The 26,627-nt window shown below is 44.2% G+C and overlaps 1 protein-coding gene across 4 annotated transcripts in view; it reads left to right on the top strand.

Annotated features, from left to right (window-relative positions):
- mast2 (microtubule associated serine/threonine kinase 2) overlaps positions 1–26,627 on the top strand; it is a 136,298-nt gene that overhangs the window by 30,160 nt on the left and 79,511 nt on the right. The window contains exon 1 of one of the 4 annotated variants that reach the window (XM_068589954.1): positions 24,913–25,903. The exons of the other annotated variants lie outside the window; for them this stretch is intronic. Coding sequence (XP_068446055.1) covers positions 25,865–25,903 — 39 coding nt within the window. The 5' untranslated portion in view covers positions 24,913–25,864. Of the gene's footprint in view, positions 1–24,912; positions 25,904–26,627 lie in introns of those variants that run through there. 4 annotated transcript variants of the gene reach the window in all.

The following is a 26,627-nucleotide window of genomic DNA, read 5'->3' as shown; positions in this document are numbered from 1 at the left end:
CAAACAGTGTTCAGACGCTCTCTCTCTCTCCGTGAGGTGCACCTGCTGTCTGCAGACGTCGGGCCTCGGCCTCAACAACCTCATCATCCATCATGGCGTGTTGGAGCCTGTCGTTTTTTGGGACGTGTGGGAACAGGAAACAGGTTGACGCAGCCGGCGCTTAAATATACATGAGAACATGTTGAATAATTACAGAGGGTCTGACGTAGACGTGCAGTTTAAACGACCCGTCGGCCTCTTAGTGTCGAGGCAGTCTTCCACACGGTGGACTGATTGCTCGTGTGGCTTGGACGTCCCAACCGATCTGAAACCTAATCCAACCAAGACAGTTCTAGTCCAAGAGCAGTTGACACGGGGAGACAACGCGACGTACCTTCATCTACAACTTCTGTTTTTAGTCAGTTAGGGCAGTTGATGTTCTCACAGGATTTTACCCTCTCAAATACATTTTAGTACCAGGCACCTCTTTGCATTTAATTTCACCAAAGTTAAGACAATTCATAGCAACTGCATCTCAGGCGCGACCCAGCGGCTGCTGTTGCTTACGTTCCAGGACTCTGACGTCGTGCCAAAGCTTTCTGCACTTTTTCTGAGAGCGAAAGGGCGGCCAAGTGAAGCCAGTAAACACTTTGTGTGTGTGTGTGTGTGTGTGTGTGTGTCTCCCTGGGTGCAGTGTTGTTCCTCGTGAAAAGCACCGCAGAGTGCATTAAGAGCAGCCGCTGATGTGATGACTCATGCTGAAGGTTGGACTCTCTCAGAGGAGACGGGGAACGGAAAAGTGTGTGTGTGTGTGTGTGTGTGCGCGCGCGCTTGACGTGAGCAGTGAGCAGCTTATCTTCTCCTTGCATATCTTCATGATGTCTGTCCTGTTTATCTTCTTATTCACTTGATGCACACACACACACACACACACACACACACACACACACACACACACAACTTCATCTTGCCCTCAGATGTCGTTGTCATGAGCATGATTCATAGCTAAAGAAGGAAACTGTGTTCCTGCACTATTCTTACTTCACCTGCTGGGAAACTGCAGGACACTGCACTTGTGCACGTCTTTCAACACACACACACACAAACACAAACAAACAAACAAACAAACAAACACAGAGAGAGTATGCTGTATATAGAGAAGTACACACACATATTTACTTATTGTTCTTTAGACAACAAAAATAGTGTCAACTGAGGGCTGTTTGTTCTTTGAAATTTGTCAGTTCACTGTTGGATTTTCTATTTTTCGTCGACAACAATGTGACTTGATTCACCTTTTTTAGAGTTTTGATATATTTTCTTTTCTTTTGATGTATGACAAAGCGTGAAGACAAGGAGAGATGTCATGTCAGTTGTACATTTTACAGTTTCTGTGTTTGTTCCTCACAACACTGAAAACGTACATTTAAAAAAAAAGGTTTCTTTCTACAAATGATTTCTCGGGATGATTGACAGACTTTGCAGTACACAGATTCATCGGAACTACTTTCCACTAAATAAATAGTTTCTATTTAAAAAAGAAAAAAGAATGAGGTTATGTAATAGACATTGTTTTCATCGTTTATTGTGAACTTTAAAATAAGTGAAGAAGCCTGGTTCTCTAGTTACTAGTAAAGTGTGCATACATGCCTGTAAATGCATCCATCTATAAAACACAGACACGCTTCTCCCTTATGGATAAGACGTCCCATGCAATCCTCTTTCTTGTACAATCCCCTCGGTTCCAACATTGGCACTTAATGTGACATCCGGATGTGCCACAGCTCAGCTTTTACTCGTCTTCTTTACTTCAATTCACCTCATCATTTTCATTTCCCTTTCTTACTCCTTTTCTGTCCTCTTCACTTCCACTCTTTCTCCTTTATCTCTGCTTTCATCTCTTGATCCTCTTTAAGTTGAGGAGGAGAGACGAGTCCGCTCATCCGGGCTTCCGAGCTCCTGCAGTGTTTGAACTCGGACTCATCAGCGCAAAGGAGACGCGGGCGGCAGAGCGGCTTCTATATTTTAGTAATGAACAACAAATTCCCCATCGGCTGCCAAAGGGTCTGGACCACTTTGCGAGTTTGTAGTGGTCTACACTAGTCAATGAGATGAATTCTCTGGAGAAGTCCTGTTACAGTATCATAACAGGGCTGTATCATTATTTAATGTTATCCCTTAAATGTTTTTTCTGTATTTATATTTGTTTAAGGTTCAATTAGAATCTCAGTTTTTTCCTTAACTTAATAAACAAAAATGATGAGTTTTCATGAGATATATTTTTTAGGTATTTTAAACATAATTCTTTTCCTTGAGAGCCTTATTGAGATTAAAAATCTATTTCTTAACACTGGCCTAGCTTGACATAGGTGTTAGTTCACCATTTAGAGACTCTCTTGCTCTCTTTTTCATATTTTTAGGAACGCTCACACAGTTGGACATTCACAGCTGAAAGCGACCCGGTACAGCCGCAGTCTTGATTTTTCAACCACTCAGCAGCTACGCTGCAGCAGCTGTGATTAAAAGACCTTTCCTCAGTGGTGGTTAAAGCCCCAGATTAATCCTGACTTTTCAGGGGATTGAAACCGACAACCCTCAGGTCACCAATGCCCGCTTTATATCTGTCATTTTTTTCTTTGGGACTTTATTATTATAGTGTTTTCTGCTCACTCTCCTTGCCCATCTTAAAGCCGTTGTTTACCGGTGTCCTCGTCAACAAATGCCAATGCAGACAGCAATTGTGTTCAATTAATTTGTCACTGCAATCGATCTGCACTCGGGTTCGCTTGGTTACTTGTCAGAGACCGGCTCTCGCCAGTGGTCTCGCACCGGTTTATTTTGTCTGTCCGAGTTTGATTACCATGTTCACAACTGCTCAGACGAGCGCCAGCGGTTCACCAAAACAGACCAAATGTTAGCGTGCGAAAACTTCCCAAGTGGTCAACATCAAGGTCGTTACATGAATGGGTACATGACCCCTTAAACTCACATGCAAATATGACATCTAACTTCATGAGGTCTAACTTTACAAGCGTGCCAACCACAGTTACTGTTATTGTATCAGTTTGAAAGGGAAATAAGAGGTAACAACGATGCTGTCGGTGTCATGGAAAAGTTAGATCTGCCTGTTCCTGAATGTGAGCGGAACTTTTTGTTTTTGTTTGTCAAACCGTTGAAGGGCAGACTGGAAGCCGGCGGGGTTACGGGTCTGACTTCCCATCGTACATCTCACACCTCGGCAGACAAGAGATCGGACGAGTCCTGCGGTGAGATAGAAAATGTTATGCAGAGGGAAGAGTGGAGGGGAAAAGAGCAAGGCTGTGATGGACAGAATGAATAAATCAAGAGGCAGAGTGTAATCACAAAACGGGGGGGGAAATCAGAGATGGAGGTGAAGTGAACAACTCTGGCCGGCCTCGTCTTCAGTCTACTTTGTCAGCGGACATAAAATGTTACATTTAAATAAACAATTTATAATTTTCTAGGTGTTGAGACATTTACATAAGCGCCCAGTAATTCCTCCTCATAACAAGTCCTTTCAAATATAACGGAGACAAAAATAATAGCATAAACAAGAAGACACACATGTAACGCAAACCCTATCTGGCAAGAGGCTGTAAAAACTTACATGAAAAACAGCTGGAATCCGATGTCCGTCCAGATTTGTGTTCTCGTTAACTGAGGTTTCGATCAGATAGGTCATGATTTAAGTCACCATGGGGGAGGAATGACAGGGAAGAGAGAAACAAAGAGAGGAAATCTGGCTACATTTTGATGTAGGCAGATAAATAAAGAGACACCAATGTGAAAAAAGGACTTCTGGAGCCTTTTAACCGCAACTCACTCCCACTTTGAAACTTTCTAAGCGCTGTAACTCTTTTATTAAGTCTTCTTTTCTCTTAATATGACCGTACCCCTAATGTGCTGCTCAATTACGAGATTTAAACAGGCTGACAAATGATTTCAAGCGTGCAACTGGTCTCGCATAGTAAAAGCTTTTTTATGCTCCACAGCGGGACTTTCGGACGGGATTGATTTTACAGAATGTGGCGTTATACTGTGCAGCTCCCGGGCTCCGTCTGCCGCTCCGCTCGTCTCGTTTGTCATTGCCGCAACCTTTTACACTTTTTCCTCGCGGTGACAGACTTTAATTGGGTGAAAACGCGGGGAGTGCATTCAACAGTCCCCCCCCTCGAGTCACCAGTCAGCCGCCGTCGAACCTGTAATTACCAGCCGGCCCTCCTCTGCTGGCATATCTTCATTAAGTCTCTCTCGCTCCTCCATGTTTATTCATTTCCTTGATCACTCTCCACTGCTCTTTCTGGCCTCATTTGCTAACCTTTTTTTTTTTTCCTGCACACTTTGGGTGTCACTTCCTGCCTGAATAGCGACGCAGGGTTTTTAGACTTCCAGCCAAGCATGGAAAAGTCCAGCTTCAGATGGATACATCGAAGTGTTTTTTTTTTCCCCCTGTGGGTGTGTGTCTATGCAAATTTGAACCTGACTCCAGTTCCCGTCCTGCAAATGTTCAACTGCTTTGCAGCTGATTAGAGGAAGTCAGGTGGGTGGTTCATTTTCTCCTTTTCTTCCCGGTTAGACTATGTTCGGCTAATTACCTTCTGCCTGCACATGACAACCATCCACAGAAACACACTCCTGAATAAGGTCTACTGGTTCATTTGCTTCCGCTTGATTTTTGACTATATTGAGTTAAATACCTGCCAATACACACACACACACACGCACACACATACACACATACACACACGCTACACACACACCACGCACACACAGAGAATCGTCACCTGCGGTGAGATCCAGCATGACTGACTGCAGACAGCAATTAGGGACAGACCATGACAAATTAAGTGTCTGCATGCGATCAGTGCAGAGAGGGAAAACAAAGCATAACATCAGCTGAGGCTCGAGGCAACTAATTTCTCTGAAATAATTAGCCAGCATAAAGAGGTCTCTTTTTCTGTGCCGTTTTTTTTTTAAAAATAGATGAGAAAGGAGACTTGCTTCGAGTAGAAATTAGAGCAGGAGAACGTATTCCCTTTGTTCTGCCCTTTTGCCTTTCGAAGACTGCCGACATGCATTTAAATGAGAATAAGTGTGGGAAGGGTTTGTTTCATAGCTGTTAGTAGTTTGTGAAATATTACAATCAAAAGGCCAGAAACTAATGGTAGTACTAATGGTCTGCATGCGTGAATAAACACTATGACGATGGCATCTATTAACATACACAGATCCAAACAACTTATCAGTGGGGGCGGAGCTAAATGTGCGCTCCTTCAAAATACAATACAAATATTATTTAGAAGGACAATATGGTTGAAGTCATTATCACAATTATGTCTATTTCTTGATGTTCTTGATGTCACACTCTTGAAAACAATGAATGTCACACAAGCGTGTTGTTTTAAGATTACATTCTTAAATAGAGTTATGTACATGAGCGTACTGCTGGCATTGATCTGAAAGTACGTCAAAGGATGACTGAAAGTCAGTCATCTGTTTTCTCTGAGGATATTGATAGTGTTGGTGCTGCATGATAAATTGTAACTCACTATAGATTCATCCTCTGTGGATGATTAAAATGACAAAATCATTATGAAACACCATCCAGTTGTATTGAGACAGTCCACCCCAACCAGTATTATTTCAGCCCAACAGAATGACATCAGATTTCTATTGCTGCGATCACGCCAAAAGGTCAGACTTTGCGTTCACGAGAGTACTGAACTTGTAAACGTATGTCATTAGGTGGAGATGCCGTCCCATTTTTTCTAACATATTCAGTTGTAGCAAAACATTTCACCAGTCAACAAAACAGGAAAAACAAATGTTTTTAAAAACATTTTTTAACCAATTTATTTACACTAAAATGGTGTTCACAACGGAAATTCACCTCTCCAGTGTTCACTTGACAGCGGTCCGAGACGGCCCAAAGGCCGCACATTTGGCTGGAAACCTAACATCGGTGCACTGAAACCGATGGAAACGCACACCGTGTCAGTGTTGAGCCTCCATTGGCCATTTAAGTCAAAACGGTCCCCTCCTCTCTGCTGTCCAAGATGTTGCACAGCGATTACTGTTAACCTTCACGCTGATCTGCAAGGATCCTCATCCTGCACACGCACCCACATTGAACAACGAACAAATACACCATCATGCCCACGCATATACTTTGCAGGAGCGCAGTGTCCTTGTCACCTTGGCAACTGTTATGAGTTCAGAGATGCTTTGAACGCTGGCCGTCTCCCTGCGAGATGACTCACTCGCCTCTTTCTCCCCGTTTTCTGTTTCTCCTCGCTTTCGATTTATCTCTGCGGCTCCTGTGCAAATCGATGGCTTTATTGAGCCTCGGCTGCTTGTTTCGATTAACTTTGGGAACGGGGTTTGTGTTCAGAAAGGCGAGCTTGGTGTTACCCTGAACAATTTGTGTGTGTTTGTGTGTTTGTGTGAGTCCGAGTCCGGCGGGGTGAGCTTTGGGTGTAATGCAGGCTTTATTTATTCCCATACAGCAGATAAAAGCAGAGTGGAGATAAAATGTGGCTCTGCTCTCTGGATCCCCGCAGGCCTCCGCTTTGGTCTCGCCACTGTTTACTCCAACAGAGTACACTGTTAAAGCGGAGAGAGCGCACATGTATGAAACTCATTTTCCCAATGTTCACACAAACAAACTTCTGAGAGCCCAGAGGGTCTATGTGGATGTGATTAGGACGGCCTCATTTAGCTTTGGACAATTTTCCCTTATCCAGAATATTTAAAACCATCCACACGCTGGCTTTATTCACTCAATTTGGGGGAAGGAGTCATTACGGAGGGTTCGTTTCACACAGTAGACATCGTTGCTTTGGTTCCCATACTTTAAATAACAGTGTGTGGTACGTCTTAATCCAGCATCGATTGGAGTGATCTATATATTCTTAATTCAGTTGTTGCTTCTTTTTTAAGTTATTGACTGAAAATTGTGAAAAATAGTTCTGTATGTCATCTTTTAGTTGCCTTGTTTATTCCAAACAACATCACATTACATATACATTTCATTTAGCTGTTGGTTTATCCAAAGCGACTTACAATAAGTGCATTCAACCGTGAGAACAAACTCAGAACAACAGGAATCAGGAAAGTACAATTTCTTTAATAAAGTCAAATGACAAAGTCCTATTAGTAAGTACCACTTGAGTGCTACTACAACAGTCGAAAAACCCTAAAATATGTATTTAAAACCATGAAAGATAGTATTAAAGTAGCAGCTAGAACTGGAACCTAAAATATATATGATTTAAACTATTTTTACTTTTCCTCCACTGAAAGGACAGCCTCAGTCTACAAAGGCTTCAGTGAAAATATGTCCCTTATTTCAGTAATATTAACCAATATTATTGTAGTCACTTAGTGTATTGACCTACACATCACAATTGAAATGTACGACTGAATAACATACACAAACATTCCTGTTACAATCCTGTTAACACATTGAGACACTTTTTCCAGGACAATGTAATTGCAGGTCTCCAGACTAACTATCCTAGCACGTTAGCCAGGTTAGCGTGATAAGCGTGTTTTGGTTCGGATGCTAATGCTGTCGCGCTTGCCAGCTCGTTCTGCCTGCAGAAGTTTGAGGGTTTGTGTTTCAACTCTGGCTCGGAGCAATGCTTTCAAATGTATGTTGGGCTCGAGGAGAATAATAAAGAGGAAGAAGTCCCAAACACTGTTTAGAAGCTTGCTAACGCTATTTAAAAAGAAAAACCTTTTTTAGCGTTGTCTCCTCAACCCCTCAAAATGCAATGCTGCATTTTTGAGGAAAAATCAGACGATAAAATTAAATTATATGTTACACTTTTGTTGCGGTAGCTTCACAACGCTGTGCGAGTGTGTGCTTTTGTTATTCTGCGATCCAAATTCTCTCCACATCAGCTCAAGAGGTGTAAAACAACAACAACCACCCTTCACTTTCCGCTGAGAATGTGGATTTTAATCCCCAGTCCTCGTTGAGAAGGTTTTTTTGTCGTACAGTTTTTGTTTATTTCTCTCATTTTTCCTTGTGGACAATACCTCCGCTGTGGTTTGGTGATGGCTCTTTGCTCCGAGGACTCGCTGCTCAAAGATTAGACCGTTCACAGTTACTCAATGTTTATTTGTCATCGGCTGCTTTGTGTTTCTTTGCTCGGTCTCTCAGATACATTTTTACCAGGACAAACTTTTCACTGACGTAATTCTTCTTCTGAAAACGATGTCTGTTTGTTGAGAATGAATTCTGCTACCCTGCAGAGTGAAAAACAAACTCATCTTCCCTTCTGTCTGCAGCCGCCTTCTTCCCGTCTGATTCACTTCTCTCTCCCCCTCCAAATATTTCTATTTTCTTTCCAGGTAATTGAATCAGAATGAGCACAAGTGTAAACAGCAGGACACACGCACGCACACACACACACACACACACACACACACACACACACACACACACACACACACACACACACACACAGGCACTTATGTACAGAGGACACACTTCTTATTGATCTCACACACAAATCCCGTCCTTCAATCCAAACGTAGTCAGACAGGTCTCAGTGGTTAGTGTTTTATTTATTGGACTTTATAGAACACACACACACACACACACACACACACACACACACACACACACACACACACACACACACACACACACACACACACACACTTAGCTCTGCCTGTCTTTGATAAGCGGACCACTGGCTGAGCCAATGATTGACAGGTGGACTGATTGCATGCAGGGATTGATTAGTGAGGTCTAGTGAGGCAGAACCTCCTCCTGTCAATCAGAACAGGAAGTTGAACATGTCTGTTGTAATTATTGGGGTTTCTATTGATGTGTGTGTGTGTGTGTGTGTGTGTGTGTGTGTGTGTGTGTGTGTGTCCAGTATTTTTACTGCCTTTTTAGAGCCTAATAGATAAAAGTGTGACCTAAGCTAATTGGAAATGAAAGGCTTGAGATCCACCAAAGTATGAGCCCTCCTACATATTGGGGCGACATGCAATAATTACACGTATGAACAGTTTTGTTTTTCAATGTCACGGTGGTATGAGATAATTCGTCATCTTCACAAGTTTTCTCACAAGTATGAACACGAGGTCTAGACTTTTCTCCAGTGGGGAGAAATAAGCAATAAGCTGCATTGATGTTGAGTTGATTTACTAGAATCACTAAAAGCATGAAGTAAAAAAAAAAATCAAACGTTAAGCTGATATTCCGTCCGTGCTTTTCAGTTTTTTTCAACTAAACTTGGAAGACACTGACAGAATAAAAGAAACAACCATTTTCCGGCATGAGGCCCAATGTGTGTATTTTTTTATTTTCTACACGTGTTTATATGTTTGATTGGACGTGCATTACATTTCACAGGGAATACATGTCCTGGTAGTGCTTTGAAGTTCACACTTAGTGTGAGAGATGCAACAGAGTGAACAGCAACAGGGGCTTACAGATCCACTGCGCGCGTTGCCCGTCCTCATACCCTGGGAGCTCTGGGTAATGATGTTTTGAGCATAGTGTGGCTTTTCTCATTTGCACTTTGAGATGAGTGTGTGTGCATGTTTGGTATCTCGCGCAGAGAGCGGAGTGTGACAACCACGCAACATGAGACGGTGTGTGTGTGTGTGTGTGTGTGTGTGTGTGTGTGTGTGTGGGGACAGGTACAAATACACACACACAGTTCTTGATCTACCACAGAAGCTCAGCCAGGAGGTCCGTCTCTTATCTCTTATCCCTCCCTTTTTGTTCTCTGGAACTGCTGATTTAACTTACAGAATTTAGTCAGTGAGTTTGTGCTTTTATGTTTACGTTATGTATTATTATTCTTATTATTCTTATTATGATTATATTTATTTCTATTTTTGCTTAGTACTTTTTTTTCTCTCTCTCGTAAATCTGTTCTGGTCAAGCTTTTCATTTTGCTTCATAGTCCTGTTCTCTTCATACTATATTTCCAAGCAATTGCCGAACGTTATGGGTACAGGTGACAACATTTTTATTATTGATTAATCTGTAGTTTGCTTTATTGTGAAATCCAGCATGGTCCCTTTTATTATGAGACTAATGGAAACTCGTGAACACTAACACTTATCTATCTTTGACTAATACTTGTTAATTTTTCCTTAATTGCTTAACCGTGAAATCAACACATTATTTCAGCTCTCTGTGTTCTTTTTGTTCACCATGCAGAAATGTAAATGTGCTTTGGCTCATAGAGAAGTAACAGCACTGGGTAATGGCTCCGGACGCAGTCTGGGTTGTTACAGTTGGATTAATTATTTCTGTGAGTATACGAACGTGTGTAAAAAAAGAAAACTAAAAAGACATATGCAAGATTAATCGAGCCCCTCCCAGCGAGCTTGGCAAATGGGGATGGGGTATTATTGACAGCTCGGTTGCTTATTCGGAAACCTGCTTTACTTAGTTTTATTAGCTCCCCCTGTTTTTTGGTCGACAAAGTACACCCCCCCACACACACACACACTCAAATGAATGGTCGTTCATTAGGAGAGTGAGCTATCGCCTCTCTAATAGCGCAGGGCAGAGCCGTTCTGTGCGCAGGTGATGTATAGTTTTAGGTCTCATACAACCCATTGTCCTCTTCCGGTCTCGTACCTAATGTCCAACATCAATCACACTAACTGGGTTACGGCACTCACGCGGCCTTCTCCCCGCTTATGCTTCCTCCCGCTACATCTTCCTCTTTGTCCTCGTCTATGCCTTCCCTCTGTCCAGACCAGGTGCCTCCCAATTGTGTCTCCCAGTTGTTACGTCCTGGACTGGAACGAGTCATTTAGCGCTTCGACAGCAGTCCTGGCCTCCGTGAAACGCCACAGATCCGGGAGGGTGGTCGGCCAGATTGAGCAGATACGTGATCTCTATCGACCGCATCAGTTTAGGAGAAGATCCCATTACTGCTTCTTCGTCTCACCCCTTCCCTGGGTATCTGGATCTCTTTTCTCCTGGCATCATGTTGCCAGCCATCCATCACACTGCATTATTGATCTGCACTGGAGGTTTTTTAGTTGTGAGCAGAAACGCCTGTCTTGAGTGCGTATGAGTATAAGTTGAATCCTTGATGCTATCTCAACAATGCAACTGCACATTATACGCGTTCGGTAATCGAATTGTTTCGGATCGCGTCACAGAATATTTCACTGGGCTGAATCTTATTGATCTCATCTACTGGCTTTAACATCAGATGTTACTGGAAAAGAAAGAAGAAAAAGGTTACACTTTTGCTGGTTTCAGCTTCTCAAATGTGAAAATATGCAGCTTTTCATCAGGTATAAATGAAATATCCTCAGGTTTTGTACCGTACACATGACGGCGACGCCTTAAGCTCTTAAAGCTAGTGATGGGACAGTTTTCCTTCTTCTAGAACAATGACTCATTTGATTAAAAGAAAAGAAATGCACTAACATCTATAATCCTTATGGCTCTAAATGCCAGGTGTTAAATGGACACAGAGTTCAGTGCACTCATCAGGAGCGAGAAACATTACACTCAGAACTTGACGATGGTTTGCGGCTTCTTTAGTAACGATTAGTCTAATTAGTCTTGACAAAATCATTATTATATTTGTGTTACTCTTAAGGCCCTTTCACACTGTGCAGGGGCTCCTTTGGGGAACAACCCGGTGCGTACCAAGTGCAGCTCACGAAAGGAGGTGACTCCAGGACGTAGGTTTGTCCTCTATAGTCCACATAAATGTCAAATGTAATCAATGTAACAAACATCCTTTTAGATGTGCATTTTTGTATAGTCTGGAGAAATACAAGCTGTCAGTCTACAGGTGAGGTCCTCTTCAGCGAGGAGGGGAAAATATTCAGATGCACCTACACTATGGGATTCAGTAGATCGGTATCAGCACCGGGCGGGTTGGGTGTCACCTCGACGCCACTGATCCACCTCAAACACGGTTTCTTAGTCAGCGGCGTCTTTTTTAAAAGAATCAGCGATTCCACATTTGCTCAGTGGGATCTGGTCACAGCGATCCCTTGAGCATGCTGTCGCCTTATTTATCATTTGCCAGCAGTTTCATATTCCAGCACTCTCACAGCAGGAGCCTCATTGTTTCCTGCTCTGCTGCAATCATGTCTCACTGTGAGCTAATGTTCCCAGATAAATAGCAACTTCCTGCTATTGAGAAGTGACTGTTTGTCCTCTACCTTTCAGAGAGGAGAATAAGCCCATTTAGTTCCAGCTCCTCCCTTTGCATCACCCGCGATGTGATATTTGTTCACAATACAGACGGGATAGATGTAACAGGGCTCTTGAGTATCACATCATAATGTTCATCATAATGTTCTGTGATTAGACGTCATTATCAAGGTGATGTTCCAGATTGTAAATTGATAACATGTGGAAACAGGGAGGGTCATTTGAGTCCTGCTCCCGTCATTGTTTTGTCACAAAGACGTGGTTATTTGTCCCTTTTGTGTCACATCTAGCTGCACCATAGAAATAATTCTTCGGGAGATTATAGAAACGACTCTCACCCAGCCTGTTTTTCATGTCTCGCTGCGAGCTAATGATGCTTCCGGCTTCAGCTCACTCACACAGCGGACGCACGGAAGTGTCTTGAATCCACAAGCAGTCATTTAAATGCCACTTGAAGGACACTTACAAGGTAAAGTATTCATCTCTTAGAGCTGGGAGACTCACAGAGGAACCTGATAAGGAGAACAGACAGACAGAGGGACGTTTTCTAAAGTCTATATGGAAATACAAAGAGTGTGTTTCTCGTTTCACATAACGGCATCAACGCAGATGGAAGGAAGCTGCAAGTCACGACGCCTCAGAAGTTCCTTTGAAAAATCTGCAGTCAAATATTGACTTTAAATATTAACTTTAAATCCAACATTTTCCTTTCTCGGATATCAACCAACCAAATATTGGTTCAGATTTTTGGTATTCTGGGAACTTTAGCAACCATTTCTATTTATTCTCATCAGTGGCTTCACGAATCCTTTACACCTGCTCATGTGTTGTTGCTCTGCCTGTGTGTGAACCTCTTCCTCCTTTTGGCCCAGTAACACAGTGCTAATGGCACATGAGCCGCTGTAGCTTGTACAGAGTGCGTTAGTGTGCGGTTTCCCTCAGAGAATTCCACTCTGCATCGATCACCCTTTTTCCTAATCAATAGCGACCTATATACGGATCAGTTCCCAGCGTCAAAGGACATCCTGGCTAAGTAACTGCAGTCTGTCACGGTGTAAAACGTAGCGGAGCTGCCTGCTGTCACCTCAGTGAACGCACTCCAGTAATGTAAGCAAGTCGGAGAAGGAAATATTTCCGATGGAAATGGTATGCTTTGCCTCTAGTCTTACTGGGTTGTTGAATCAGCGGATTTGTAAGACGTTTCACATAATTTACTTTTTTTTTTCACTTCCTAGTTAACTCAACTGTAAACAAACAGTGTGCTCAATTTAGCTTAACTTATTTTTAATAGCTCAAAATGGAGTGACGATAAAGGTAAAGCTATCAACCTAGTTTTACTTCAGCCATTTTCTTTCCGTTTAACGTATTATTTAATTAACCCAACCCCTTTTTACATTTTTAAATGTAGCTTACTTAAACCCAATTTCACCCGAGCACACTACTTATTCTCATCTGACTCCCTTAACGTCCAGTTATTACCTGCTGTTGAAGACCTAGCTTAACATTTTATTAACTTACTAACTAACAAAAATGTCCACTTCACTTATATCTTCAAGGAATAGTGTGTTTAGGGCATAGCATTTAGGGGAATTATTGGCAGAAATGGAATACAACAAGAGTTGTCTTGCTGTAGCAGCAGCACACAACTAATACAAATGGCAGCAGGACAAGACACGTACATTTAGCACAGGTATGAATTACTTTCGCTGGTTAGGGCGTTATGTTCCACACATTCCCTGAAGGTAAAGTGGTAAAAACTGTGTTTTGCAGTGTGGCTCTTCTGCGTCAGTGTGAGATGTAGAGTCCCCGCAGACCAGCTGCCTGTGTTCTGCATCTGCTAAGCGCAGAGTGAAGTGAGGGTTAAGGTGTGTTTTGGGGGGGTTTAAACGTGGGCTATGAGCTCGGTGTTCTGAACAGCTAATTCTCAGAAGAGCAGAGAGGATGCGGATCACAGGCTGATGGCAGAAATCAAAGCTCGGATTGCTCAGTCTGTTTTCTATCTGCTTATTTCTCTTCAGACGTCCTGGATGTGCATTTTTATAAAACCACAAATCAAAACTCATCTCCACATCTGTTCTCGACAGTGTTTCGTGAGCTCGCTGGTCCTCCTGTAATGTGCACCATAATGTGTCCTGAGCAACGCCTTTTGTATTTTTCTTGGACAAGCAGCTTGTTCTTCTACTTTTCTTTCTATAGTGTATGTGTAAAATGTACATTTTATTCGAGAACAGAGATAGGTCAGAAACGGTTTTGGGGCACAGGTATTGTGTATTTTATTCCTCACCTTCATGTTAATCCTGTTTGAATGTGGCACAAGCCCTTTATAATTCACTTTATTTCATTTTAATGTAGTTATAGTCATTCCAATGGAAAACCTTGAAGTCAAACAAACAAACTCCCAGGTTTAGATTGGCAGAACATCAAGCAATAAAAATGTTTTTCTTCGCGTGCTCTCAAAGACTTTTCAATGGTCTGTGTTCAGTTGTCGAGGCTGTTTGATGACTTCCATTTGCTCCTCACGGTCATCTGTTTCCTGTCTCACTTCACTCCTAATAGCATTTTTCATCATTCACCAGCAGCCTTTCATAGGATTTACAAGCCAAAACGTATAAAAGGAATGTGAAAATGCAAACCACAAGCCCCAAACAAGTCAGCAGCTGGATGGCAAACGCCATTAATCCTCCCATTAGAGTTTGATTCTTTCTCAAAGGCTTTTTCATGAAACTGGATTCTCATCAAAAAGCTTTGACAACAAAGAGACATCAACTCAAAATGCGCTGACAGCAGCTGGGGAAGCGAGGGCTAATGGTTTTGATTTGGTGAAAGTTTAAAACAAGGGGAACAAGCAGTAGACTTAGCCCTCAAAGGCTCTCTGAAAGCGGCCTCGCTAGTTCATCTTGCCGCGGTGAGCTTCTTCCTGCAGATTCGTGGATGTCCTCTCAATGCTTCTCCCGCAATCGCTTTAAAAGAACGAGCCTGAGGGAAGCGAGCGATCCTGATCCCAAGATGGGGAGGAAGGCTCGCGTCCACGTGCGGCGCAGAAGGGGCAGAAGGGCGTGCTATCGAGCGGAAAGCAGTGAGTCCCCGCTGTGTGTTCCCTCAATCCGCCAAGGGAAGTGGATTGATTCGGCCACATCAATGTGAATCTCCCTCCTTTTTGAGGTGTTACTGGAAGCTGATGAGTTCTCTTTTGTGTTCTCTCAGCCAGCTTCCCGAAAATCACCTCTGATGAAAAACTGTTTTTTTTTTTTTTTGCTTCTGTTCGTTCCATTCTTGTTAACAATTCACCTCCAGGAGTGATTCAGGGTGACCTCTGTGGTCAAAGGTCACTTCTGATCTGACGTCTTTCCAGCTCTCGGTAACGCCTTGAGACGTCCACTTGTTCTCCAGGATGAGCTCATCAGACTTCGATTGTCAAAGGTTCCTGTGACCAAATAACGTTTTGTGACAGACACGGATGTAAACTTCAACATGACTGGTTGGCGTATATATTGATATAATATTCACAGTCTACCAAGGGAAATATCTGTCTCTTCAGCCGCTGTGTTCACCAGCTCGTCTCTAACCGCGTCTGTCTGACATGTTTTAATGCAGATTTAAAAAGGTTTTCTGGTTCGTGAATCATTTCGATTAAACGCCAAGTAAATTGTATTCAGTCGTCAAAGAAAATATAATCCGGAAAACGATGTCTGTCCCCGGTTATAGACGGATCAGCAGTCGATTCGACTTTAGCAGAAAGCACCTTGATTGATTGATTTTTTATTTTCCTGGGATCTTAACATGTAATTGTGTAGCAGCGATGGGGTGGGTTGGCTGGCGGGGTGCGGTGGCCCGGCTCCCGGCCCTCTGGCGGCGCGGTGGACCCTCTGGTGTGGGCGGGGAACACAAAACATGCCAACAAAAAACTACAATATGACAACAAATAATCAAGAAACTACAATGTCAGTCCTCAGCAGACAGACTCCATCCAATATTGTTGTGGACTTTTAGAAATACAATTTTTTTTAAATTATTATTTATAATATGACCATTATAGGATAACATTTCATTTTATTGTTATTATTATAATTGTTATTAAGATAAAGTATACATAGCATATATCCTATCTGCAACAATTCCACTACATCTTTTGTCTTTCCACCACACATCTCATGGATGTATACTGTTGCATCTTACACACACACACACACACACACACACACACACACACACACACACACACACACACACACACACACACACACACACACACACACTGTATTCTCAACTCCCGGATTCTTATCATTTAATTACTTACGTCATCGTTACTGCTCTATCTTATTGTCTTCCACGTTCACGTCACTATATGTATTATTATTTTTTGTCCCTTTGCTTCACCAATAAATACAATAAAAAACAAGAAAGAAAAGAAAGAAAGCACCGTGACTCCAGTGGAGCGTTGCACTCCTACTTCCTGCATCCCACTCCCATTAGCATACAGACATTCTAACCCTGTCCTGTTTGGGAAAAGATAATCCACTTCTGACCGTATCGCTCCCCCATCTCTGATGACGGAGAGGAAATTGAATTGTCCCTCCATCTCACCAACGCTCTCCCCCCGACTCTCTGTATCTCGTCTCTCTCCTCCACATCTAATCCTTTGTGCCTGTGAGCCATGGAAAAAAATCATCTTTTCATAAAACCCCTGTGTGGTGTGGGCACTCCCTGTTTACATATTGTTAGCCGCAGTTATCTCTCTAATACAGGGAACGCGCTCGGTCTGTTGAGGATCAGGCAGCAGGCAGTGGCGCCGTCGTCTCCAGCAAACTCTGCATCATGTCGGCCTGTCTTTTGTTTTACGTCTCTGTGCCAGTGTGACCAGAAGTCGAGATCTGGCTCCAGCTTTGTTCTTCCCAAACAAATTATTTTTTACTCTGTCCTCATCCTAAAAGCAGTCAAAACATCTTTCAACGCTTATTGGACGCGGTTGCTTTAATGGGCTGTGAGTGAATCTTCCTTCCTCCACAAGTCTGTCCATTATTTTCGGCATTCTGTCTTTTCGCTCATTGTTTTTTTTTAAGGTTAAATTGAGCTTTCGTGGGTCAACCTCAACGACTCTGCTCAAGCTTTCGGTGATCATCGGGCTGGTGTACAGTCGTGTGCATCTAGTAGTCCAAAACAAGGCCCACTGTTTGTGCCGAGGAAGGAACGAGGACAGAGCGACAACGGCCCGTCTGTCAGAACTCAGCCTCAAAATGGCTGCTTTTGTTTGTTGTTGCCAGTGTGGCTCGACTGAACGGACAATACACATTCAACACACACACACACACACACACACACACACACACACACACACACACTTTACACATCATGAGCGTGAACTTTTCCCCTTGCTGGTTAAACAGTAAATCCAAGTTGTGTTTATGAGATAGAGATTAACTTAATGGAGTGTGCTGAGCGAAGATTTGACTTGGTTTGTGTCTTATAAATCAGCCTTCAGCTGTGTGTGTGTGTGTGAGGGTGAGGGTGTGGGGGGGCGTGCGGGCCTCTGTATTGTCAAAAGCTCGCTTTCCATTTGGCCTTTCCCCCCCCTGATAGCAGCAATAGTCAAGTTAAGCTTAAAGCCTGGTCAAAGGGAGCGCAGCAGACTTGTACGATAAGACGCCGCTCTATTTCTGCAGGGCCGCTAAATAAAACCTCCAGGTAGTTAGAGGCAGAATAGATGCTCCATGATTTTTGTCAATCCCAAACTGAACTTCAATAGAAAAAGAAAGAGAGAAGATTGTTATAAGATGGGAGATTCCTTAGCTCCAGCTTTTAGCAATGTAGTTATTTAGAAACCTGAAACCAGATCAAGAATTAAACCCGGAGATTGGAACCGTGCTGCCCCTTTTTTGTTCGCAAGGTCTTTTGGGTAGTGGTCGCTGCTCTGTGCAGGACAGGGAGGGAGAGAGCTGATTTAGTTTTTTGGTGTAAGGACAGTGAAAGCATAAAAGTGAGGAAAAGTCGGGGGTGAAGGGAAGAAATGGGACGCGGCATTAGTCTCTGTCTTCATAGTGTGTCCTCTGCTTGTCTCGTTACCTCCCCTTGCTCTCTTCACTCCAGCCTCCCTCCCCTTCACTGTGTAAAGCTTTTTCTGGCTTACACAGCATTTTCTTATCAACTCCCGCCCCCTGTGTCCTTTTCATCATCTCCTCGCTCCTCTCCTCTTTCCCTTCATCCCGCTCCTCTCGTCTCCCCGTAAGCTTTGATCTGGTGTAAGCTTCATCACAAGATGTGACGCCTCTATCTCCACGTTACTAAAAGAAACATTGGAGCGCAACGCTCTTTACATGGCTTTTAGTGCGAGAGTGTGATAAAATGTATCGACACAAATATGTATAACTAAAAGTATACAGCTGACGGGCAGGTGGATTGGGTATGGTCACGGTGATGTCATAATGTACTTACCGACCCGGGAGTACACTTGAAGATTTTCTCCTCATGATAATACTCCTCATGAAGGGCTAAAAAAAACAGTTAAGCCAAGAGGAGTTTTAAGTGTTAATGTGACCTTATCGTTAATTTACACATGAAAGAGGTGAAACCTTTTGGGATGAAGTCTTCTTGAATAAATTTGGTTTCTGTGACGCTTGCATCTTATGCAAGCATAAAAAAAACAACCAACTCCCGTCTCCCTCTTGTTCTTCTGCACATATCCAGCCTCATTAGGCCGTTACTGCTTGCCTGGATGGTAAAGAGGCGTCTTGCTGAGAGAAAGCAGTTGGACTGGGAAGTGATTTCCAAAGGCTTGTGATTACGTAAGGTCAGAGCTCTGCCTACAGCGAGACAGAAAGACGTGCTTGCATCGATTTAGCTTTTTTTTCCCCCCCGGAATAATTCAACCTCCCTCTCTCCCGCTGCGCATGGCCCCGACCAGCGCGGCGCTCCCTATCAGAGCTCCGCTGGGCCTGAAACCAACAAACACCATCCGCTTGAATTTATTCAGGCCCAGCGTTCTCCCGCTGACCTGTCTGAGGAGGCTGACAGACACACACACACACACACACACACACACACACGTTCAAACACACCGTCAGCACAACGCAGAGATGGAGCAGCGCGCAACCTGTCAGCATAATGCAGACACACACACACACATACACACACACACACACACACACTCACACACACAAAGCTGTCATCTCAGTAACAAGCCTCGCGGTTTTTCATTTTCAAACGGAATTGGTGCTCCGTTCGGTGTCTCTCAAGCTGTCTGTAATTGCCTCCTCCTCCTCCTCATCTCTCTCACAAACTTTTCTCTTCGGTTGTCCATCGCTGCACTCGTCAGACGTTGTGTCGGCGAACACCGTCTTCGTGTTATTGTTGCTACCCGGTCCTGGCGCTGCCACTATTGACCCAAAACCTTGTTTACCCCCATTGTTTGCTCAAGTTCAGCCTGTCTGAACACACACACACACACACACAGTATGGTATCAGCTGGGCTGTTGTCCAGACAGACGGCCAGCTGGCTGCAGGACAGTCGCGCTGACGAAAGACCGGCTCATCAAGCTGATGAATGAAGTCACACAAACAGGAGCGCTTTATCTCGGCTCCTTCATTACACAATGCAGATGAGAGCCTGTGTGTGTGGGTGTGGGTGTGTTTGTGTGCGCGCAAACAACTTCCTATTCATGTTTATTTGTGTGTGTGATTTGACCATGATTGTATGACAGATGTGTTGGTGGATGGGAGTTAGTGTGCTCATCTGGGGTTTTTGGGTTCTGGTCAATAGTTTCTAATTAAGTAAACAGACTGTAAATAAAAGAAGAGTTCAATGAGAAGCAATTAAAAAAACTAAACATAAACAACCCTCTGTGGACGAAGATCTGGACAGTTAAATGAAGGGGCACTTGTATAATCTGCATCTAGATTATGAAGTTTTGGATGAGAAATGACTCCATTGATTTCTATTATATTTAAAAGAAAATGTGTATGTATTTTTTTATTATATGCTGGAATGCCACCAGGTCAAAAGATCACCCTGACTGCAGCGGCAATGTGTATCTCATGTTTATTTTTACTGTGCAATTTACAATAACATAATGATAATCATCTTTATTCATATAGCTTTTATTTTAAGTTTCCAATATAGGGCTGGAAATATGTGCCATTTTTTCATTATCAGTTTATCTGCAGATTAATGTCAATAATGCCAACAGTGACGCCATAAAATTGATTGTTGTTTGGCTAACAGTTTAAAAGCTGGTAATATTCACTTTACTATCAATGTTTAAAAGCGACAAACCCTCCAAGTTAAGACAGGAAAAGCCTGGCATGTTGAGCTTAAAAAGTGAGTTTAATAAATCCTCCAGTCTGTTGTGCAAATAGTTTCTCCGATGTGGGCACGCACTAAAACAATCTGAACATAAATACTCGCATAAACGCACATTAAATACATGATCAATACTTAATTCGCCAGCGAACTGTCTTAAAAACGTCAATGCTCCTCTGGCAAAGGCTCAGAAAGCAGCTGCTCCGTGGCCGGAGATGTTGGATCCCATCTTCAGCCCCTTTGTGGGTCAGAGGTCACTCGTTTCCATATCGTCATGTTGCACTGACTGCTGCTCTGAAATGTGGGACGACATCATGCTGATGTGTCCGGCGTAAACAAACACTCAGTTTGACTGGGAGAACGTTCAGCAAGTGTCACATGGACCACGTGACGTCTTCATGAACCAGAACTCTTAATTTGCAGATTTAATTTGAAGCCAAATTAACTAGTCTTGGATCGAGATGACAACTCAAATCCAGGTATATACAGTATATATATTTATAATATCTATATCTGCTTTCTGATATTACAGATTAAGTTTCCATCCTCCACTTTGTCCACCATGTCTTGTAACGACATGCAGCAGGTCAGGTAACAAGGTCTCTGGGTTCGACAGGGCCCACCAAGCCGGACGCTGTCAGCTAAAAACTGGCCTGACACTGTCTGAGTGCCGAGTGTGTCTCTGGGCAGACAAGGAGGGCGGGAGGTCAAAGAAACGTATTTATTTTATTTTTTATGAGACTCTGAAAAAGATTGAGAGAAAAATAGGAGGGAGAAAATGCTGCTCTCTGCAGTTCTTGGGTATTGACGGCCAGAGCCGGGGCCATCGCTTCAATTAACCTCCTATAAAGCCGAGACATATAACAGAGCGGGAACAGGCTTTTGGTTTAATTAGTTGTGTGTGGCGCAGAGAAGAAAACAGCCTTTCTTTTCTCTCTCTTTTTCTCTCTCTTTCTCCCTCCCTCCCATCATCACCTATTCCAATTGTTCACTCTACTTTCACAGTATCTCTCTCTTTGTGGCTCAACATACATTTTTTTTAAAACTAAACCACAATGATTAAAAGTCTAACCCGAACTAGGGGATTGAACCTAACCGCCCGAACCTAACCGCCGCAGTTTCACATCGTTAACCACGTTGTTGCGAGGTTATTAACCTTTGACCGTTTCCCATCGTTGACCGCGCCACCGTTGAGATCACGTTGCGTTCTATCATGAGGAAACACTCGCTCTCAAAGGAGCCGTGCTTTTGGTAGCATCTCGTTTGCAGATTGCGTTTAACTAAATGCCCAAATGTGAATTAATTCGCCAAAAAATGTGCTTGCGTTTGTTTGATTAAAAACTACAGTGACCAGTTGTTTTAGATCACTGAGCCTTTTTAAAAACAAAAACCTCCATGTTTGTGAGATTGTAAAGACGTACGTCCTCAGTAGGAACCAACTGGATTGGAAGTGAGAGCCGCGGACAGAGTTCGGAAGTGGTTCTTGTAGAACTTAAACATATGCGAGAATAAATATTCACAACGCTCTTGCCCAACATGATCAATTTTAACTTCCCACAAATATGCAAGAGGTATTTCAGCGCCAGCCAACCAGCCACTCGGCCGGGCCTCCGTGTGTTTGTAGAACCAGTCGGCGGAGCGCCAGTCAGTCGACCCAGTCGCTCCGTAAGCTGGTGTCAGACTCACTGTGGCTGTGTGAACATTCCTCTCTGTGGCCCCTTTTGGCCTTTGCTCTCATTAACACAGGGACTCTGACCAGGCGCTGGGGGCCCCGGCGGAGAGGGGAGGGGCCTCGCACTGTTTCACCGACATTACTCAGGGTCTGGTTTCTCCTCACAAAGAAGGGGCAGATTGTGAACATACTGATCTGTGCATAGACGCAAGAGTATGTGGAGTTCATGCCGTACATGCCGGTGAAGGCCGCTCTACTGTCGCGTTGCTAAGCAACCAGAACCTGCGCACTGAGATGACGACGATAATGAAGTTAAGTAGTAAAGATAAATGGATTTCCAGCTATTTAAATCCCTCACAGTAAGCTTGGCTGCTTTTTTTTTCAGCCGACCTTTCAACCCGACATTTTGACGTCAAATTGTCCGGCTCGCCCTCCACTAAAATTCTTCTTCTCCACATATTAAACACAGACTGATAATTACAGGGGAAAGAAACGCCGTGGCTTGCCGTGTGACAAGGGGCAACGATTTACGGCCGGGCATAATTCGTTGCCCCTTGTCACATGACATGTGGTGGGCGCTGCAACGTTTTTCTTGCTGGAGCCATTGTGCTCAAAAAAGTCGCCTGGGAACACTTCCGCGGCGGCCTTCTGTGACGCAGTGGCCTGACGTGCACTTCCCCAAAAAAGTGGTCCCCGTGTCTTGGTGTAGCGACCACACCTGCTCACAACAACACAGCCAACCATAAATCATCTTTCACTGTTTGAGAGGTACTGTTATTCTTTTTTTCTTGGTTATTCAACCCACCCATCCCTCCTCATTAACAAATCTCTCATCTCTTGGTGAGTCATCGGCAGATCGCTCTCTGTGGAGCGTAGGAGGACACCAGCCACTCTACCTCCCTATCCTCCATGATAATCTGGGCCTCCATGTCTTTTTGTGTGTCTCCCCCACCCCCTCCGTCCTTCTGCCTCCTTTTCCCTTCCTGTCCCTGCGTTTGTTTATTGCAGAGGGAGGCTCATCAGTTATAAATAGTGTCCTGCGTGGTTTTTTACCAGGGCCTGGTATGCATTTTCGTGCATCCTGTCCCCGCTCAGATGGAATGTTAATGACATTCAACTCTCGAAAATCAAGATTTTCCTCATAGATATCAATATAAATGGCAATGCGTGTCTTTAAAAAACGTCCAAGAAACCAACGTGACCAAACTGATTCTTTTCCAAAAACATTCACTGGACGTGGCAGTGATTTTGCATGTTTTGAACACGGATGCGTCACATGGCCAAAACGTGCACGCCGCTGTCGAACACTGTGCTGTACATTTCATCCCTGTTTTCTTTTCGTTTGGGTCTCTCTCTTCCAACGAAGCGTCTTGATGCCGCAGCACACAATGATACTTCAGACAGCATTGTGCTCTCGACTTCACCTCAATAGTTTGTGTTTGTCCCGTGTCCCACAAATCCACCTCCGAAATAGTTATCCCAGTATAGCGTGGAAGAACTTGACCTCAACCCCCATCCAAACACCTTCTCTGATGAACTGTACCGCCGACCGTCCATCAGCATTCAGGCGTAATGTGCCGTCGCGTTTGGAAGAGCGAAGAGACCCGTCTGTGTTTGAACTCGGCCTGTTGAATTAGTAATCATCGAAAGCCTCTGATCAGTGCGCTCATGATTAATTCACAATACACAATTTAAAACACAAACCACAGCTTGCTCTGTGTGTGTGGCGTGAACACACCCTCTTGTTTTGATCGGAGCGAGCGCGGCGGACGCGCATTAGAGGGGGGCGGGAGGCGGAGCACTCGCCGTCACTCCATTCATTGCGAGCAAAGTCTCTGTCTTCTGCCCACGCCTCCGCAGAGAGGGAGTGAGCTAAGGAGAGAGAGAGAGTGGTGAAAGAATAGGAAAGGGGAGGGGGGAGGAGCATGTGAGCATACTGACACATCAGAGGGAGAGCAAAGAAAGCAACAACAGAAGCGTCGGACGGATTGGGAGAGCCAGAGAAGGGGAAGGAAGGGAACTGCTCCGGGGGGCCACGACTGCACTTCTCTCAGCGGGAGGACGACGACTCGTCCTTCCTCCCTCGGTGCTCCTCCTGCATCAGAACCCTCAGAACCCCATTCCTCCTCGGAGCACCGACACCGAAGCTCGAGAGATGCGGCGGAGGACGCAGAAAAGGACGCCGGAGATGAAGAGCCGACTAGCGAGCGTGACAGGCTTGCATGTGGAGACGGCAGTTGTGCGTGTGTGTGTTTGTGTGTGAGAGCGTGTGGGACTCCCTGAGCTCCTGCCGGCTTTAACCAGATGGAATCTGGCCCGGCCGGTTGGCATGGAGATGGATGCGAGGTGCCTCCTCGCTCAGTGGACCGATGCTAGCAAACAAACAAGCTCTTGTTTTCTGTCTGCTCTCACCAGCGCCAGCCGAGTCCAGCAGCTTTAAGCGTGGGCAGTGTTTGTTATTGTTGTAGTATTTTCTGGATTTCGCTTTCTTTTTTTTAAATTTTTCTTATCCCATACAGAAGAAGAAGAAAAAAAAGTAAACACACGCCATATTTTTTTCTTCTTCTCTAAACTCTGTGGACTCCCTCATAATCCACACACTCCTGACTGACGGTTGAAAGAAACTCTTGAAAGGCCGGCTCCCCGCGTGTGTTGTTTTGCATTGTGGGAGCTCGCGCGGGACAGCTCGGGCAAAGCCAGAGGGCTGCAAGCTGGTGCCTTCCCCATTTATGTTTTGCCTCCCCTCCGTCCTCTTCTCCCTCCCTCCACCCCCCCCCTCTCCCCGAAGCCCCCTATTGTCATCATTAATTTCTGTTGCGAGTCAGCCATGAATAATGGAGGCAGCGGAGTCTCCACTGGACTAGTGCCTTAAGGGTGGGAGGCGGACGGGACGAGGAGAGAACAAGAGAACGGAAGGTCGGAACACGGGGAAGAAGAGCCGAGCGCCGGATAGCTTTCTATCTATCTCTCTCTCTCTTGCTCTCTCTCTACCTCTATATGCGAGGGAGGCGAAGGGGTGTGTCCAGCGTCGAGCGGGTGAATGGAAGAGCAGCCGACGGAGGACAACACGTGCTCTGTCGACGGAGGAGAAGAGGAGAGGAGAGGAAAGGACGATCCTCAGTCGTCCTGACTGCACCTTCCTCCACATCCAGCTGGTGAAAAACAAACGGGATAAAGGACGAGAGAACCAGAGCAGTAATGCTCTGATCCAGAGCCAAAACGAAGAAGACTGCAACACTTTCCCCCGGCGCTAATTTCCTTCTGTGCAGCGTCTTCTCGTTTGTATTTTTTTCAACATTTCTTGTAGCAACTCTGACACGGCCAAGTGGAATATCCCTGAAAATTCTATGTTTTTTTTGATCCACTTCAAATAGAAGCTCTCACTTGTTTTCACACGATTCTGCATACAGGAATGCTCTTCAAAGAGCCAGATCAGGTCTTCTCGACTGGAGACTCGTTTGAGAAGAAAACCCGGCTTGTGGAGCTTTTTTGCTGAGCCAAGAGGACTGTTTGGAACAGAGGACTGTCTCTTAGAGCCAGGTGAACTTGCTTGGCAACTCAACCTGGTTTTTGTTTGGATGACATGGCCTTTTGGTGACTGTTGATGGACAAAGCAAGGAGGAGGTTATTATGTAGCTTTCTCCATGTGGACAGACTTCCTGAAAAGTGCCTGAACTTTGGAGCTTTGTCGAAAGAAAACCAAAAAGGAAAAGATACCTGAGCTCACAGAATCATGGATGACTCGAGTATTTTGAGGCGCAGGGGACTCCAGGTAGGAAGCAGTTTGTTGTTCAAGAGCGGTGCTCGGGTTTCCTCTTTGGTTCATAGGGGGTCAGAAGTCACTCATTTGACTTAGGGCGGTTGATCGGATAAAGGGCTAGATTAAAGAATGTAGGCAGCCTTCATGCTCTCTCTAAGGGTTTTGCACACGCATTGAGATTTTTGTATTTATTCATTTTTATGCTTCATTGCTCAAATGCTCAGACAGTCACACTCTTTCTATCACAATTCCAGCTGGTGTTAGGCATTGAAAGCATAATGGCACTCTTAAAACACACACACACACACACACACACACACACACACACACACACACACACACACACACACACACACACACACGCAGCAGCAGCCCACCAGACCGATCCAGTTTCTCTCGAGTGGTAAACGAAGCCGCAGTCCAGGGAGCAACAACAAGCCACCATGTATCAAAGCACAGTCGTATTTATATCAGCACCAACTTGTATCACCTTTACAACTTAACAAATGCATCCAAAGGAACATAGAAACATTTTAACATCTTTTAGCACATGAGCATATTAGATGAATAAATCGTTTCCACCTTCAAGTCTTCTAATGGTTGATATTTGGAGCGGGCTGCAACACGACCTGGACAAGATTCATCACCTTGTTTTTGCTTGAACTTATCACCACACATTTTTTAAATATGCATTAAGATCCAGCCCCATTAAAGTAATTTGTTTAGCAAAAAATGT

This window comes from Clinocottus analis, unplaced genomic scaffold (genome assembly GCF_023055335.1).
Source record: "Clinocottus analis isolate CAN_PGR_092001 unplaced genomic scaffold, fCliAna1.0.p SCAF_23, whole genome shotgun sequence".
Lineage (NCBI taxonomy): Eukaryota > Metazoa > Chordata > Actinopteri > Perciformes > Cottidae > Clinocottus > Clinocottus analis.
Note: the sequence above shows the minus strand (reverse complement) of the source record. Positions and strands in the feature narration are given on the sequence as shown.